Source organism: Syngnathus floridae, chromosome 1 (genome assembly GCF_059516105.1).
Source record: "Syngnathus floridae isolate MCC-2025c chromosome 1, RoL_Sflo_1.0, whole genome shotgun sequence".
Taxonomy (NCBI): domain Eukaryota; kingdom Metazoa; phylum Chordata; class Actinopteri; order Syngnathiformes; family Syngnathidae; genus Syngnathus; species Syngnathus floridae.
The window spans coordinates 7,279,043-7,294,689 of NC_142413.1; the positions used below are offsets into that span (position 1 = coordinate 7,279,043).

A 15,647-nucleotide genomic window follows, 5' to 3' on the forward strand; every position below is an offset into this window, starting at 1 on the left:
AAGTATAGTAAACAGTAATTGTTTTTTTCTTTCCAAGATATCCTGTTACTTGCTGACAAACTATGTTAAAGTAGATTGAGGAGCTTATCTGTTTATTTGTTTATAAATGGACCTTCTGCCATTAGATGAACAAAGAAACAATATTTGTGGTCAATACATTTCTTATTTTCAGACTAATTATGTGAAACTGGATAATTTCTCAGTGGTTTGGAATCACTGCTATAATAAACTCTCATCCGTACATGAATTGTTTGTTTGCATTGAGCCAAAAAATGTCAGTATTCATTTCAAAGTATTATTTATCACACAACATTGCACAAAAGTCTCAAACATTCATCTAGCATCCATTTACAGCACTAAAGAGCATTTTAGGTTATTTTTGTGCTGTAATAACCTAAATAAATAACTATTAAGGCACGATATGTCTAAAGTAGTCCTTTGCAGTAACCAAGACAAAATACGCATTGTGGAAATGTGCTTAAATTAACTGGATCTTTGACTCTGATTTGTTTTGTAATTATTTTGAGTAGTTGTTTTTGTATTGTACTGTATTGGTCATGACTATATTTTTACCAGGTAAAGCACTTTGTGAGTTTGACAAGCGCCTTCTTCCTTATAACACTGACAGCAAAAAGAGGTAGAAGGAATATGTAATGATGTCATCATTTGCAGTTATTGCAGATGATGCTTTCTAAGACTGGGAACACTTGTATGAGATCCAACAAAATAATTTTCATTGACATTGCCAGAGAGTCATTTTCAATATAAATAATAAAAGTGAACCCAGTAAAACTAAAATACATAAAAAAAAAAAGTAGCATTATTGAGCAAATACCTAGAAATTATATAAGAATACATCAGAGCTCATAAATGCATCAGTGCTCATAAATACAAGAGTGTCCTTTTGTGAGATGTTTGTTATGCTCCCTCAAAAGCACAGACACTCGCAAATTAATAAATTAATTCCTCTCTAAACACAGCAGTAATTTTTGTTTTGTATGAATTGACGTTCGTTCTCGCAGTTCATTGAGTGATTGTTTTTGTGGGTTTTTACAGGATATATACATGTGCGGGAGGGGTAAAAATAAAAAGTAAATAAAAAACAAATAAAAAAGCTAATCGTTTTCCCAGGTTTTCATCACGGGCAGGCCTGAAAAACTGCAAAGGCACATTTTTGTTTTGGATCCTGGGTGCAAGTGCAGGTGTATTTTTTTGCAAGCTCTGTCAAAGTATATTCATCACTTTTCCTCCCCGTGGAGGCCTTCACCAGCGGTTTCCGATGGTGGACTGGCTTGCGGCTCCAAAGTTTCGATTCCTCAGGTAACGCTTCATTTCCTGCAGTTCTGCCGGCCTGAGGCTCTGGTCCACACCGGGCGCCGGCGTGTAGCTGAGCGGCGAAACGATGTAGCCGTTGCGGTACAGGCAAACCTGCTTGCACAGCTCAAAGCAGGTGAAAAGGAGGCCGAAGTAGGGGACAATCTGGAGATGATACATCAAAGTTGGTAGAAACTCAGGACAGAACAAAAATGGAAATACCAGCGATAACTGGATAGTAACAGCGTATGACAATAAAATGATCACCAATATTACTATAGATTGGGAAGGCAGTCCTGTGAGGAAGGGACATGTTAAGAACAGGAGTAACAAATAGGTCAATGAAAAATGGACAGGTGAGGACAGAACACCACAATGCAGTATGTCAGGGGTGTCAAAGTCATTTTTTTCGCGGGCCGCATTGTATTCGGAGGGCCATTATGACTGTCAACCCAAATAAATGTATGAGCACCTCATATTATATACAGTAAAAGCTACAAAACAAACTGACAAATAAGTCGTTTTCAAATCAGTCGAGTAAAAACTGGTCAAATATTTAAAAAAAAAAAGATATTAAAAGTGAAGACAATTTGAAATTCTAGTAATGACACACAAATTTGATGCACAATTTGTCTTTGCGGGCCACATAAAATGATGTGGTGGGCCGTATCCGGCCCCCGGGCCTTTACTTTGACACCTGTGCAGTATGTGATGAATAGCAAATAGCAAAATCAGGACATGACAGGACAGGACCAAGCAACTCAGGTAGGACAGAACTGGGTTGGTCGAGACACACAGAACGGACGGAAAGTACAATGCAAGATGTGAAGTGCAGAAAATAGGACACGACAAGACTGCACAGAACAGGATGCTGGCAGATGGACAGGGACAAACAAGTAGCAAATAGGACAGGATCCAACAGAACATGTTGCAATGAACAGAAAAATTACTCACAGAGGAGCTTCACTAACTCACTACGTCACATCGATAAAAGACCAAAATGGTCATGTGTGTTTTTCGCTGGAAAGCGACGATTTATAAAAGCACGTGTAGCCACCTTGACATTTACGCCTGTAATGAGAGAGTGGCGCATGCTGTTCCCGAGGTGGCCTTTGCCCGCCTGACTCGTCATACTATTAATTACTCGCTCTGCATTGTTTCTCATGGCGACACTGGTGCTCTCACTCTCCTTGGCACCCTTTCACCTCCCTCATGGGACGCTCACGTGATCTCGGTCTCGTAAATGATGCTGTTTGACTAAGCCAGTTTTGCTTAACACAAGTAATGACTTTTTTTTTTTTGCCACAGTAATTTCAGACACGCTTGAAACTCAAACTAATTATGTCACTGTACCTTTATGGTATTCGCGGCAAGTCCATTCCAGAGTGAGAGGACACCCTTATTTTTGACCACTTGTACAAAACAGTTGGTCACACCGCTGAAATGCACGTCAACTCCACCGAAATGCGGCAGTCGGGAACTCTGCGCCTGCAAAGAGAGAGAAAAGTTTTGCAGCAACATAACAACTTCCCTCCACAGCCCACTTGTCATCCCGATGAGGCCGAATACGACTTCCCGCTGGGAAATATGGCCGTAATAATGTTTCAGAGGGTCACGGAGACACAGTCGATTCCAACGCTTCATTTACTTCCATTGCTCTGGAAAATCTCCAAGCCGTTAACCCTCTTGAACCTGGGAAAGAGCTTTTTACAGCTGGGGAATGTATGATCTTACCTCCCCGTCTGAGGTCATTAACTGGATGAAAAACAAGTTCATTTTCATTAAGAAGCAGGCAAATGAGACGGAACGTGCCGGCATCGTAAACTGTCACACGGGATTCGGGGAACAAACGCTCAGAGAAGGCTTTTAAAAAGAGATTTATCAACACTCAATGTTTACAAGAAAAAGACCTGATAAATGAATACTGAAAATGCATTGAGACGAATTTACAATAATATGTGAAAGGAGCTAAAGATTAGAAACTGGAGGGTCAATAGTTTCCCTTGACTTATATGTTATCGTGCAAAGTACAACTAATCTGACAATATATAAAAATGTTTGCAAGAATGCCGTCTAAATGTCTCTAATAAAAAGTCTAGTGTTTGTCTTTTGCGCAATTATAGATAAATCCCGTAAACAGGGGCTTCTCAATCAATCAGAAGTCCTTTCTCTTTTTTTCCCGCAACAACCTGTTCCACAATTGAGCGTCGTCAATGAAAATGTAAATAAAAGCTTAAATCTACACGCAAAAAAAAGTCACGCGTTGCAACTTCACTTTTGCCTCACTTGTCGTCGTAAAATTAACTTGTTTGACACCCTTTGTAAGGCACGTGCAGCGTTGGCAAAGTTGTCTGCATAAAAGTCGCACTGATAGCTGTCGTCTATCTTTAAACTCTTGATCTAAAGCTTCTGCTGCAGACCCTTCACGTACTCCCATTCCCAGCTGCTGACGGCTACTAATAATAGTACACACGGAACCGGATGTAGTATTTTGTCCCGGAGGCCGCCATTGATCCCCTCATGTCCTTCCAAACAAGTGCGGCAAATCCCATCCATCCATTCAGTCATGTCAAGAGGTGCCATATTGAACTTCCAGTTACCAGAGTGCGAGTATAGCCGTGATAAATTCAACACACCTATTCCTCATCCATACCCGACCGAGAGCTTGCGAGGAGAGGTTAATATGCTCATCGGGTCTCACTTCGATATTTTCAGCTCGGCCTTTACTCACGTTTGTTGCCTGGATTTCACGCAATGACTGTGTGCTAACTTATTTTTATGGGACAGTAAATTTATATTGATACACTACACATCTGGAGAAAAAAAGCGATTTAAACAGCGTTGGCCCATGAAAATATATAATAAACGTGCATACGCCGCCCCCTAGTGAATTATAGGAGTTATTACAACAACTAAACTGAAGAATTTAGTACGCTCTTAAATTATACTGTTTAACATTTGGTAAGGTAAGAGCAAAAAGAGAAATGAAGTTATAGCGCTATGTGAACTAAAAATCAAATAAAAAGGAAGATAGGCAACATAATTGTGCTATTTTATTTAATTCGTTGAACCTCTTTATTCTGTCATTTGCACTGCAGTGGAGCTGAGCAAGAGAGGTTTCTCATATTTTGCTTAGCTTGTATGAAAAAGGTAAAGTGAGGTATCTGTGGTTCTCGAATTGTGAACGTGGTATGCAAGCTTCCTCTAGTGGCAGGCAAACCAAATGTTCAAACTGCATACATAATGTTTTATTGGCTGAAAAAGCACTTTTTCTTTTAATCTAGTACAACTGGATGGATGGATGGAAAAATATTCTCATTGCTTTTGTGAGAGTGACTTACTTGCATCTTGCGTTTGACAGTCTCAAAAGGGTAAGAGAGCGTTTGTGCCACTCCTGCTGCTAGACAGCCATTGATGAAATCTTGCAGAGGCGAGAAACGGAAAGGAGGCTCCTGCCACACTTTGTCCACATTCGTGTACACCATGTAGCATCCCAAAGAAAAGGGAAAGGCGCCTAGAAAAATACAAACACACGGCAATGAAAAACAGTTTTCAATTTAAAACAATGAATAGGTGTTATCTCGATCTGTGCCACTACTTCCCGACCATTATTGAGTCAAGGCAACATAAAAGTCCCCCTGCTTGTTCTTAAAGGCCCACAAGATGCCAAATCGGAGCTGTAGATATTTTTTCCTGGTGTCTGCATACCTAAGACAGTGAGGGAAAAGCCCCTGTAGAGTGCAAGCAGGCCTTCTGTGCTGTGGATCTTGGCCAACGTGTGAACAATGCCGGTGTACGAAGGCTCCCGGCAATTCTGGATGATCAGCCTGGTCTCGGCTACTTCCAGGGGGTACGTGGCAAGAGCCGCGGCCACGCCTGCCAGTCCACCTGCCACGATGGCCCTCGCCTGGGAGATGAAGCCCAATTCGTCCATGTGAAGGTGGACTATTCTGGGTACAAATGGAATGTTACATACTGTACAACCTACAACATACTAGTTCTATAACAAAAAAGGCTGTGCAGTACAATTTTAGATCAGTTGTCGATCAGTATGAAGAAACTTGGGAACACTTTTTTGGTTCTTTTTTTTTTTTTTTTTTTTTTCAATTGTGTTAAAAATAATGTCACCAGAGTAAAACGGTAACTTATTTAAAGCGTGCAATACAGGGAAGTCAGGCTTTTGTTTTCCTGGTACACTGTGTACATGAGGAAGGGTGGTTAGAGTCGTATTATCACGTGTCCTAGCTGATGGGTATGCTTTCCTCACAAATAGCAGCTACCACTACTATATTTGTATTGTATTATATTTCTACTATGTAGATCATATAAACATTGAGGTCAATGTTTATTCATCAACCATGTGGTTTGCTATTAGTACATCACGTTACGTCCGATAGTAACCTCGTGTGTTAATTTTGCCCACTTTTTAACCTCTCAGGCCACAGTACCGCCATAGACTTCAATCAAACTTTTAGGGTCAAATACTGCTTTACTTTGAACACTAATGATTGTAAATTAATTGTTGACAGTCCCGTGTTGAATCTGTCGAACAGCATCATGGTCAAAAGTATCGCATCAGTTCTTACGTTCAAAAGTACACATTTGATCAATCCTAAGATCTAAATGCTGTGTAAACAGATAATGTCGACCAGATACCGCTTCACGTTTGATCATATAGACGATTTGACTAATAAGATGTCGCTGAATGTTAAATTCGTCAAAAATGCGCAAGTGTTCTTTAAACGGCAAAAGAATACCTGCAAGTCAACTCCCAGGGTTAAATTTTATATAAAAATGAAACATCGACTGAGTAAATAAAGCCGTCTGATTGGCTGTAGAAAAAACAGGAGCTCCGAAAATAGGAAGTACACCATGAACATGTAAAAATAACTAACAAAAAACAAATCCATTCCTAAATACCAGTCATATTATAGGTTATAATTTCCATCAATCGTCAATCTACCAGAAAAAATCTTACTGTTGCATTTATTTGCCATACAAACGGCACTTCCAACTTCTAGGCTCTCTAACAACTATAAATAAAGCATTACTAGTCCAACATACCTCAAATTTGTGCAAACTGACCTCAAACTTGTCATTCATACGCCATTTAAAGTGTACGGACTTACTTTCTGTAGATTGCCAAGTGGACTGCCGTGTAGGGGAACAAGCGAAGACAAGAGACGAGATTCCCCTTCCAAAAACCTTTGAGTCCCTCGTGGTGGTAGATGAGGAGAAAAGTTTGTCCGAAACCTTTTTTACAATGAAATGTTCCCACCTGACTTTTAATCTTCACCACTTCCAATGGCGACGTGGCGCTTTTACTGAATAAACCCGCAAAGCCAACGCACGAGAAGCTCTGCGAACTTGTCAGTCTATTGTCCTTTTTGACCGTGGCCATAATTGGGCCTTAAAACTCAAATGTACAACTCGTTTTGGTTGACCCAACGCTTTGTTTACACGATGTAGACGACATCAGGTAATCGATCTGAGCCCGCTGGCCAAGGCGGATCCTCTCCTACAGTCGTGACGTCACTTATGACCAAACCCGGTGGTATCAAGACTAGACACTAGAGGGCGCCATGCGGCGATATCAACATTTCAGAAGGCGCACTGTAAATTCATTCATTCGTCCACAATACGTATCGCTTATTTTTTTACATATTTAAAATTGTAATGTTTGTATTTTGTTACTTATTAATAGTTTTTAGTTAAATTTGTTCAATCACTTTAATAGTTGATAAATGTAAAAATTATACATTAAAATATAACAAATTTCAATGTTGCCGTTTTACGAGCTATTTTTAATTAATAATGGTTTTCAGTTACTATTATGTATTTCTCTATAGATGATGGTCAATGAGAAAATAATGAATTGACATTAACCGAATTTAATATTTTTTTATCAATAAGCAATATATTGTCCGCCTTCACCAATGCCTACGGAAACACCCGCTAGATGTCAGTATTGTTCTGTTACGTGTCTGTCAAATGTCTCGAAGGGGGGAGTAGTTTTGCTTTATTTGCATTTTTATTACACACCACAAGTAGTAGGGTTAGGGTATAGTTGGAGGTTAAGAGAGTGAAAATGTCACTCAAAGCACAATGTGTAATGTTAATAAAATTTGATTCATGGTAACAGTATGAGTTTAAATCTCTACATAAATTGCTCTAGATTCTTCCTAAGCTTTCAAATGAAATATTAGCAATACTATTAATCTTGTTTGTTTGTTTGTTTGTTTGTTTGTTTGTTTGTTTGTTTTCTCCGCACCTTTGTCAGGCGTCAACACCCGCTTTTGTCCGCACCACTTGGCCCCATCCACAAAAGCCTTGTAACAGGGCCTGCCGAGGAAATGAGAGGCGGGCCACCTCAGCAGGCCCTTTCGCTGCCCGCTGGGGGTGGATGTGCGTGATCCTGACTTTCAATACGGAAATCCCAATGAAACGGAGATCAGTGTGGTGGATGGCGAAGCAGCAAGTACAGGGGCCTACTCTGCTCTTCATTTAGACTAAAGCTGTTATTTACCACCATCTTGTGGGATGTAACATTGGTCGAAATACAGAAAGAACCTCCTATGTGCAGAATTTTCCCATAAGCGGATAAAAAATAATTCTCCGAGAAAACTGTTTTGTTTCTCATTCAATTTAAAGGTTTTGGGAGGTGGCATTATTTATTCGTAGATAGCAGCGATATCTAGAAGTGGACTAAGTCAGGCGACTTCTCATTAAGCATCGCCCGGCACTGATTGAAATACACTCGTTAAAGGCAAAGATAACTGTTGGGATTTCTTATCAATACAAATGAATGAAACAGGGAAGTGTGACAAGATGACTGTCTATCTTGTCTGCATGTCACGTTGCCCTTCCTATGCCCCTCGTCATTTGTATAGAATAGAGTTAGGCCGCAGCCTTCCTGTATGTATGCCCCGGCTCTTGAATGAGTATTTCCTCGGTGCGGGAGCAGGCTACGGGGTCTTTGTGTCTTCAGGGAGCGGCACGTCGCTAAGGCCCACCAGGCATTGTCATTCTCCGCATGGCATGCGCAAGTCGACCCCCTTGATGTCTCACTTTGAAGTGCGCTAAGTGGAGGACACACTGGAAAGTTGTTTCAGTATTTACTCCCTGTCCTTAATATCCAGGTCCAGGTCCGCAAACTCTTTGCACTCACTTGATTGTATTACTAGTCATTTTTTCCAATTAATAGTTTTACTGCAAATAAACATGACTAACAAACTACTGTGCTATACCTATAGCACCAACTAGTGGATATGTGTAGTATCAAGCCTACTGGACCCTAAAAATAGCACCTACATCTTTCTACTAAAAGTTGGATTTCAATACAAATTTAAAAATGCAGTTGTAACGCATTAAATGCGGAAAAAAAGTTGAATACAACCGAACAGTATTACGGCGGTGATTCTTTTGTGTACCAGTAGAGGGAGCACCGCACTTGAAGAATCACTGGAACAGCCAGGGAAAACGCTTCTGTTCCAGGGTTGGCCATGTGGGGGCTCCCGGGACCACAACGCGAGGGGGTCTGTGAGGTTTGGAGGGCGGGGGATGCGCTAGGCCCGCTGTCATCCTCGCAGACTGGTGCCAGGATCACAGAGGGCCGCAATAAAATTCTCACCTCATTATCTGAGACAGTCACATCACAGGCTTATGTTGGAGGGGAGGGAGAAGAAAGGCCGGGGCGGGGGTTGCACAGAGGAACAGGCATGGGGACACCACAGTCTGCCTGTTTGTGTGTCTTCTTCTGGGGGTGTTGCGCTGATGAGAAAAATCAGGCATAAGCACAATTGACATTCACACCTCTGCCACCCCCCCATACATACACACTTAAATCTTCCTGGCTCACTTAGCAGGAATGGGAGACATGTTATGCAAAAGAGAGCACTTTTCAATCTGGTTTCAGTGAAAGGCTGTCAGGTTTTGCTATGATTAGTCAATGTAATTTTGCACCTCATTAGAGTCGACACTCGTTTTGAACTAATACAGTGATTCTCAACCACTATGTTGTCAGTTGTGCCGCGGGAAACCATCCAACTTCACTTAATTGGGTATTGGGACACATTCATGCTTAACACGCCTCACACCAACGGATAATCTTAGGATACAAGATTGGGTAACGCTTGTCGTCCTTGGCTGGGAAGGGGCAAAGTCACTTTAGAAATGACTAATACCTTTTGGGTGGAGATGTTTGATACATTTTTTTTAATCCCATCCCAATTTTGTGGGAATATCTGGTAGTGCTACTCCAAACACAGTTCAGGTCAATCACTTGGTATCTTGGTTTGTATTTACAAACTTGACAAAAAAAGGTCAATCGTGACAGGTGGAACACTTTTCCACAAGATGGCAGATGGTACATATTGTACCTTTGTATCTACTTTTTGTGATGGTGTCAGATAAGACCTCTTTGGCGCATGACATTTGTTCAAATGTAAAATATGTGCCTTGGTCTAGTACAAGTTAAGAGACTGCACTAACATCAAAAAACAAAAATAAAAAAAACAAGTTTGAGCTGTAAATCCTAACAAGGAGTGACGCATCACCTATTTAGCAGGATGTAGATAACCAGGAGGCCTATTGTCTACCAGGATGCAGTGGAGAACTTGTGGCAGCTGGTGTCCCCCACCCCACCCCCACCTTCCCTTATCTGGCCATGTACAGCCAATAAATCAATATCAAATCTAAAGGAACAGGAAGCCAGATGGCCTTCCCACAAGCGGGCCGCTCTCGGGGACCGCTCGGCTACTGTACCGGCCGCCGGCCCGATTCGTGCCGCTCGGGCTCTCTTTGAAGGCATACACATGCGACCGGCAGCTCAATGAATAACGAAAGGGAACAAATAAGCTATTACGACTCTCCTCAAATCAGTGTTTGTGTTTCCATCCACATCAAAGGGAGCCCCCGGCCTGTTTGATATGCGGCCCCCACACCTTGATCCGACCCTCGGACAGGTACCGGGGAGGAGCAGCCCATTGACAAGGAGAGAGGGTCATGCGGGCCCGGCTCGAGGCTAGTTGACCCAGACGAGGGGATCGCCGCCGTCTCTCGTTCTCTCAGGGGTCATTGCTTCTTGCGGCAATCTCCAGACACCTTATTGATAGCGACGATAGATAATTTGGGTCATCCCGTGAGGGAAATTCAAACCTCACAGCGGCAATATCGATACATATGCGCTCATATCAAAAATAAGAGTGAACAAAAAATATAAGGAGCAGCATTGAGTAGGAATTTAAAGAAATTGAAATCGAAACAAAAACAAAGATATTTTCTGAAGCTTTGGGAAATTCCAGGTGAGCTGTGATTGGATTGTGGCAACTGTGATGTCATTTTCAGTGGACAGCAAGTGGCAAAATGGCCGCCCGAGAGATGGATTAAAAATGAGTAGATTTTGCTGCTTAACTCATTTTTTCACAAACTCAGTTTTGATCTGAATGCCATGTTTAGATAGTGTGGACAAATATTATCGTAAAGAACATTTTTGTGTTGACTTTCTCTCTTTTTTTTTTTAACAACTATCTGCAAAACTGCTTTTTGATGTCATTTAAGTTCACTTCCACTAAACTGCAGCATGTCAGCTCACTTGTATCGCATTGCAACACTCTAAAATATAAACAATAATTAGGACTGAGGGAGTGTTAGTATGCAAACTACTGACTCCACATACATAGCATTATTGCGTTAGCAACATTAGCATTCATTGCACACAGTGTTGTGTTGCTATCTAAGTGCATTTCATAGATGCAAAAGTGTCAAAGTGACAGTATGAAGCGGAGGCCTGCTGCTACAACCTAAAGGTCAGTTACCTCTAAAGAGGTCCCGCCAGACTCATCCAGGTCTGAGTGGAGGCCAGGGGTCAGGTTAAACAGTAGTTTGATTGAATGGCTGTTCACAGGCCAGTGTGAAATGCCAGCTCCATTGCAATGTGGGAGAGGGGAAAAGGAGGCGGGGGCTCTCTGGCCTTTGTGTGGCCCGTGCTCCTAAAGGTCTCCGAGCACGCAGCCATTGTTAGCGGGCCGACCAGACCAGCCCCTCTCAGACTCTCCTTTGGCCTGCTTTGTCTTCAGCAGCGTGACCATTTCCTTCATCCAGGTCAGGGCAGGGTCGTGACTTTGGGGACTATCTTGGCTTGTCTGTCTGACTCAGTCTGAAACGTTCAAATATGTATGTCCTAAGATACTTGAATAATGAAATTTCTGGTCAATATGAGATGTGAGCGACTCCCACCTGCCAATTACGTGCACCGCTACGTTCAATAAAACACCCTGGCTTTTCAGACTGTGAATGAACCTCATTTTCCTTCCGATTCAGCAGTGAATGTTTACGGAGAGCATTTTCATTCTGTTTGGTCATTTGGTTTCAGTCTACAAGGCTCCACGTAAACGCGACATGTCTCACTTTTTTCCTCGAGTGAGCGTGTAAAAATCATAGCGGTATACGTTCACCTTCCCGGTTGCCTTGAAGTGTTCAAGTTATGCAAGAAGAGTGGCCAGCACCCTCCTTCTGTCCCCAGGCTGGACCTGCCTTATCACGCTGATAAGAAAAGGAAAGGCCAAAGGGCCATAAGGAACGGCGTGCACGGCTCGGGTCAACAGTGTGAGGAGGCTGGACTCGAAAGGGGCAAGAATATTATCTGATAAGCATCAGCCGGCTCTTTTGATCCCACGGGGGCTGATCCTGGGCTACGGGGTGTCATGCTGGGTGGACGAGCGGAACGACACGGCAGGTACAAACAAGCGAGTCCTTGAAGATAAACTGGGGTTGAGCAAATTTACACAGAGGAAGCGCGCCGGGGCCAGGGATGCACACAGAGAGATTTGTGTCCTCAGGATGGTACGCAACATAATCAAAACAAGTCATACGGTGAGCCGCGGCCACGCCCACTGCCGCTTACTGACCACATGCTCCGATGTCACAGTATGGTCTGCTGATGTGCTCCCGTAAGTCATTGATTAAAAGCTATCATGTGGAGGCCAGACAGGGCCTGGGGGCTGCACAGACAAGCTGTGGCCTGAACCAAATGAAATGCCTGGTTGAGTGTCCACTCCAGGGCAAGATGCTAGTATAAGATGCTAGTCTTTTTTTTTTTTTCGACCAGAGGTGTGTGTGTGTGTGTGTGTGTGTGTGTGTGTGTGTGTGTGTGTGTGTGTGTGTGTGTGTGTGTGTGTGTGTGTGCGGCGGGGGTGTCCTTTCCACTAAGCAACAATTGCCCAAAAGGGCAGATGCTACACTTATAAAAACAAGTCCCCTATTAATTATTAGTTAAAGATGGAATTCAGGTTGCGTGTGCAGAATGTTTGCTGGTATAGCACAAACAATCGTTATCACAACAACTAGTAATTAGTCTCAATAAATTCAGCACCTTTTTATTTCACGGACAATATAAATCCCTTTAAAATCAAAACGACTAATTTTCACTCATCTGGTAGAAATCCGAAGACTTCTTTTTGTGTTCTTGATGTATTTCATTGTGGAGTTTGGATGACATCTTGCAAATTTTATATTGCACTTTAGATGACATAAAAGGTGCCCATACTTGATCAATTGATGCACTTCTTCAGACAACTCGATTCTATTTTGATCGAAGACAGCTGCAGAGGCGACAATTTTCAATGAAAACAAACTGCAAGGGAACCTCTCCCCAAAATAGATTATGGGTCATTAGAGAGAGATGCTATGCTCCGCCCCCTCCCAGGCATGATTACAGAACAAGGATTGCATGAGCACTAAAATGTGACGCAGAAGATAAAATGATGGTGAGCTGTGGTTGCAACACATCAAAGAAGGTGGTGGAGTGAGAGTGCAGCTGCCCACATTGGTGCGAGTTTCTCTCCTCTCTCACTCCTGAGGAACTGGCTTGTGTCGAGGATGTTTACCGATCCCAGGAAAGACAAACAACGGCTCTTGTTTGGAGCCACACACTGCTTGTGTGTGTGCGAGCGAGACCCAGGATGCGTCAGGATGTGGCGTATTGTTAGCTCCGTGTTTATCTTGTCTCGGGTCCTTTCGGACCACTTCCAAGTTTCCCAGCTGTGTCTGATCAGAACCAATGTTGACAACCACTCTTTGACACAAAAACGACAAATGGATGTGCTCCAAGACACAAATCTCATTGAGATCAGAAATGAGCAGAGGTGGCAAAAGTAGTCCTACTTGATATTTTACTAAAAGTACAGATAGTCGCTTCACATTATTCAATTTCAGTGTTGTCAGGTCTTCGCTTTGTAAGTCCCCAAAATCTCAATCAGCCAATCAATTCATCAAATTTGAAAAAAAGGTATGGTCAAATGTAGGGACTAAGAATAAAAAGTCATCAGGAAAAAAACCTCAAGTCAATTACAGACACCTGAAAAATATAGTTAATTTTTAAATTCTGGAATCCAACCTTTTACTATCATCAGTGAATATATTCGTCAAGTACGTTGTTTTTTTTTCAACAGGTAGGCGTGGAGGAGGGTCTCGCCCAGCTTGTCTGTGAAATGGAGGTTTGTAAAGATGAATGAATGTCATGATAGAACAGTCACTTTAGATTTGAGATCAGCACAACTTTTGAGTCGACGATCAAGAATTTTGATTTGTCACACCGATTAAGAGGGACAAAAGTGCAGACATGTTGGAAAATATTTTCTTAACATAAGGAGGATGTTTCATTATTTATGCAAATTATTTTCAAATGTAGTTTGACATTTGGATTACTTTTTTTTTTTAAAGTGGGCAGAAAAAAATACTTGGTCCAAACACAGGGTGGCGCTGTTTCTCAACTATCAACTGAGGCCTCATATTTCACCCGCTGTGCACATTTATTACATGCCAACATACTGTCAACGTGTAGTTAACCCTGTTTTGTTTGCTGTAAAACCACTACATTTCATAATAAAAGCTGACACTCAAACACAAAATGTGATTTATTTGTTTTTTTTGGGCTATTTTAAAGCCTGCGTTAATTTTATATAGGACTATTAAAAGGTGGCCCTGCTTAAAAAACAGCCTTAGAAAATCACTATAGATAAAATGTAAAGTCAAGTTGAGTGTTTTATGGGTTTTACAAGACTAACAGCAACTTTTTCTTCGACTAAAACCAGTGTTAGCTTCTTTTTACACTTGTATGACAAATAGGATGTTGACAGCTTTGACCTGGCTTTTTTTTTTCTTTAGAATCGTTAGAAGTCGACCAGTGTCCAAACTAACTGTATATTATCATTCTCTCATTATATATCACTTACAATAGGATTATAAATCCCACTTTGCACAAAGATTCCATATATTGTGGTATGATTAATCACCATCTATTTCTTACCATTTCACTTACCAACATGCAACATTAACATTCTTTGTCATTTTTCCTCAATATTTCCCATTTCTAGGTTAATAGCATTTTGAGGAGATGCAGTTGAAATGATGAAAGTTGGATTTAGCAATCATGGAATCGATTTTACAACGCAGTAATTTAGGTTGATTTTAGAACTGTAAGTTTTCTAAATAAATGGGGGGGGGGACTACTGTGACACATGAACGGTGTAAAGTACGGTACCCCCTGCAGAAGGGAAGGGAAGTCCTTGTGCCATAAAACCTCTTCTCTGTGAAAGCCAGTTCCCCCCTGACGATTTACAGCCGTGGAAGGAAAAGCTCCAAGACAAAGCGACATTTGCTGATGCCAACTCGCAGGACCAGACACTCGCTGGTGACAATGCGTAGAAGTGCAGGAAGTCAGGCCACAAAGCGGATGTCATAAGTGGCTTATTGATTTCAATGTTGACATGCTAAAAGCTGATGAGCAGTCAGGCCCAGCAAGGCTTTTTCTAATGATCTAAACACTATCAAAGGCAGCACTGACTTAGTTACAAGCTGAATTTTATTTTAAAAAATTCCAATAAATTGTACTTATTGTGTATATGTGATCTCTTCAATTATTGGCATTTCTATTGGCTGCACTGCTTCCAGTACATGCATTTTTTTTTTGTGTCCAATCAGATTTTAGCCTCAAGGTGTTGCCATGGGAATTTTCTCTGCCAAAGCCTTCACAATCGGTAGTGCTGGCCCATATGAATTCAACGGCAATAGCAATAGGACTGTTTCTTTAACCAATTAAATTTAAAATTTGCCCTCACAAGGTCAGCAAACTGGCCCACTATGATGTCAGCATTTCCCCATCCTCTGGTTTGAGCAAAACTGAATGAATCCAGCTAATAATCAATATCTCTGGTGAATGTGGGGAATTTTTATTCATATTTGTCTTTTTGTCATGTTACTAGGTAGCTTTTCTGATTCCATATAGTATTGATGGCTCTAATAATAATGAATTTATAGTGATTCTATTGTTGGAT

At 41.6% G+C, this 15,647-nt stretch overlaps 1 protein-coding gene across 1 annotated transcript; it reads right to left on the minus strand.

Annotated features, from left to right (window-relative positions):
- Window positions 1-75: 75 nt before the first annotated feature.
- On the minus strand, window positions 76-6,849 carry slc25a43 (solute carrier family 25 member 43). Its single transcript, XM_088379482.1, has 5 exons — window positions 6,444-6,849; window positions 5,023-5,264; window positions 4,656-4,828; window positions 2,668-2,802; window positions 76-1,479 (listed from the first exon to the last, which is right to left on the minus strand). Exons 1-5 carry the CDS (start codon window positions 6,713-6,715, stop codon window positions 1,264-1,266), a joined length of 1,038 nt encoding a protein of 345 aa, XP_088235608.1. The 5' UTR covers window positions 6,716-6,849; the 3' UTR covers window positions 76-1,263.
- Window positions 6,850-15,647: the final 8,798 nt, after the last annotated feature.

Excerpts from the sequence above, each read along its gene's own strand:
- slc25a43 (XM_088379482.1), bottom strand. The coding sequence starts at position 6,715 with ATGGCCACGGTCAAAAAGGACAATAGACTGACAAGTTCGCAGAGCTTC. Across the intron at positions 5,265-6,443 it reads CACTTGGCAATCTACAGAAA|AATAGTCCACCTTCACATGG; the intron begins GTAAGTCCGTAC and ends ATTTGTACCCAG. Across the intron at positions 2,803-4,655 it reads CTGTCAAACGCAAGATGCAA|GCGCAGAGTTCCCGACTGCC; the intron begins GTAAGTCACTCT and ends CTCTCTTTGCAG.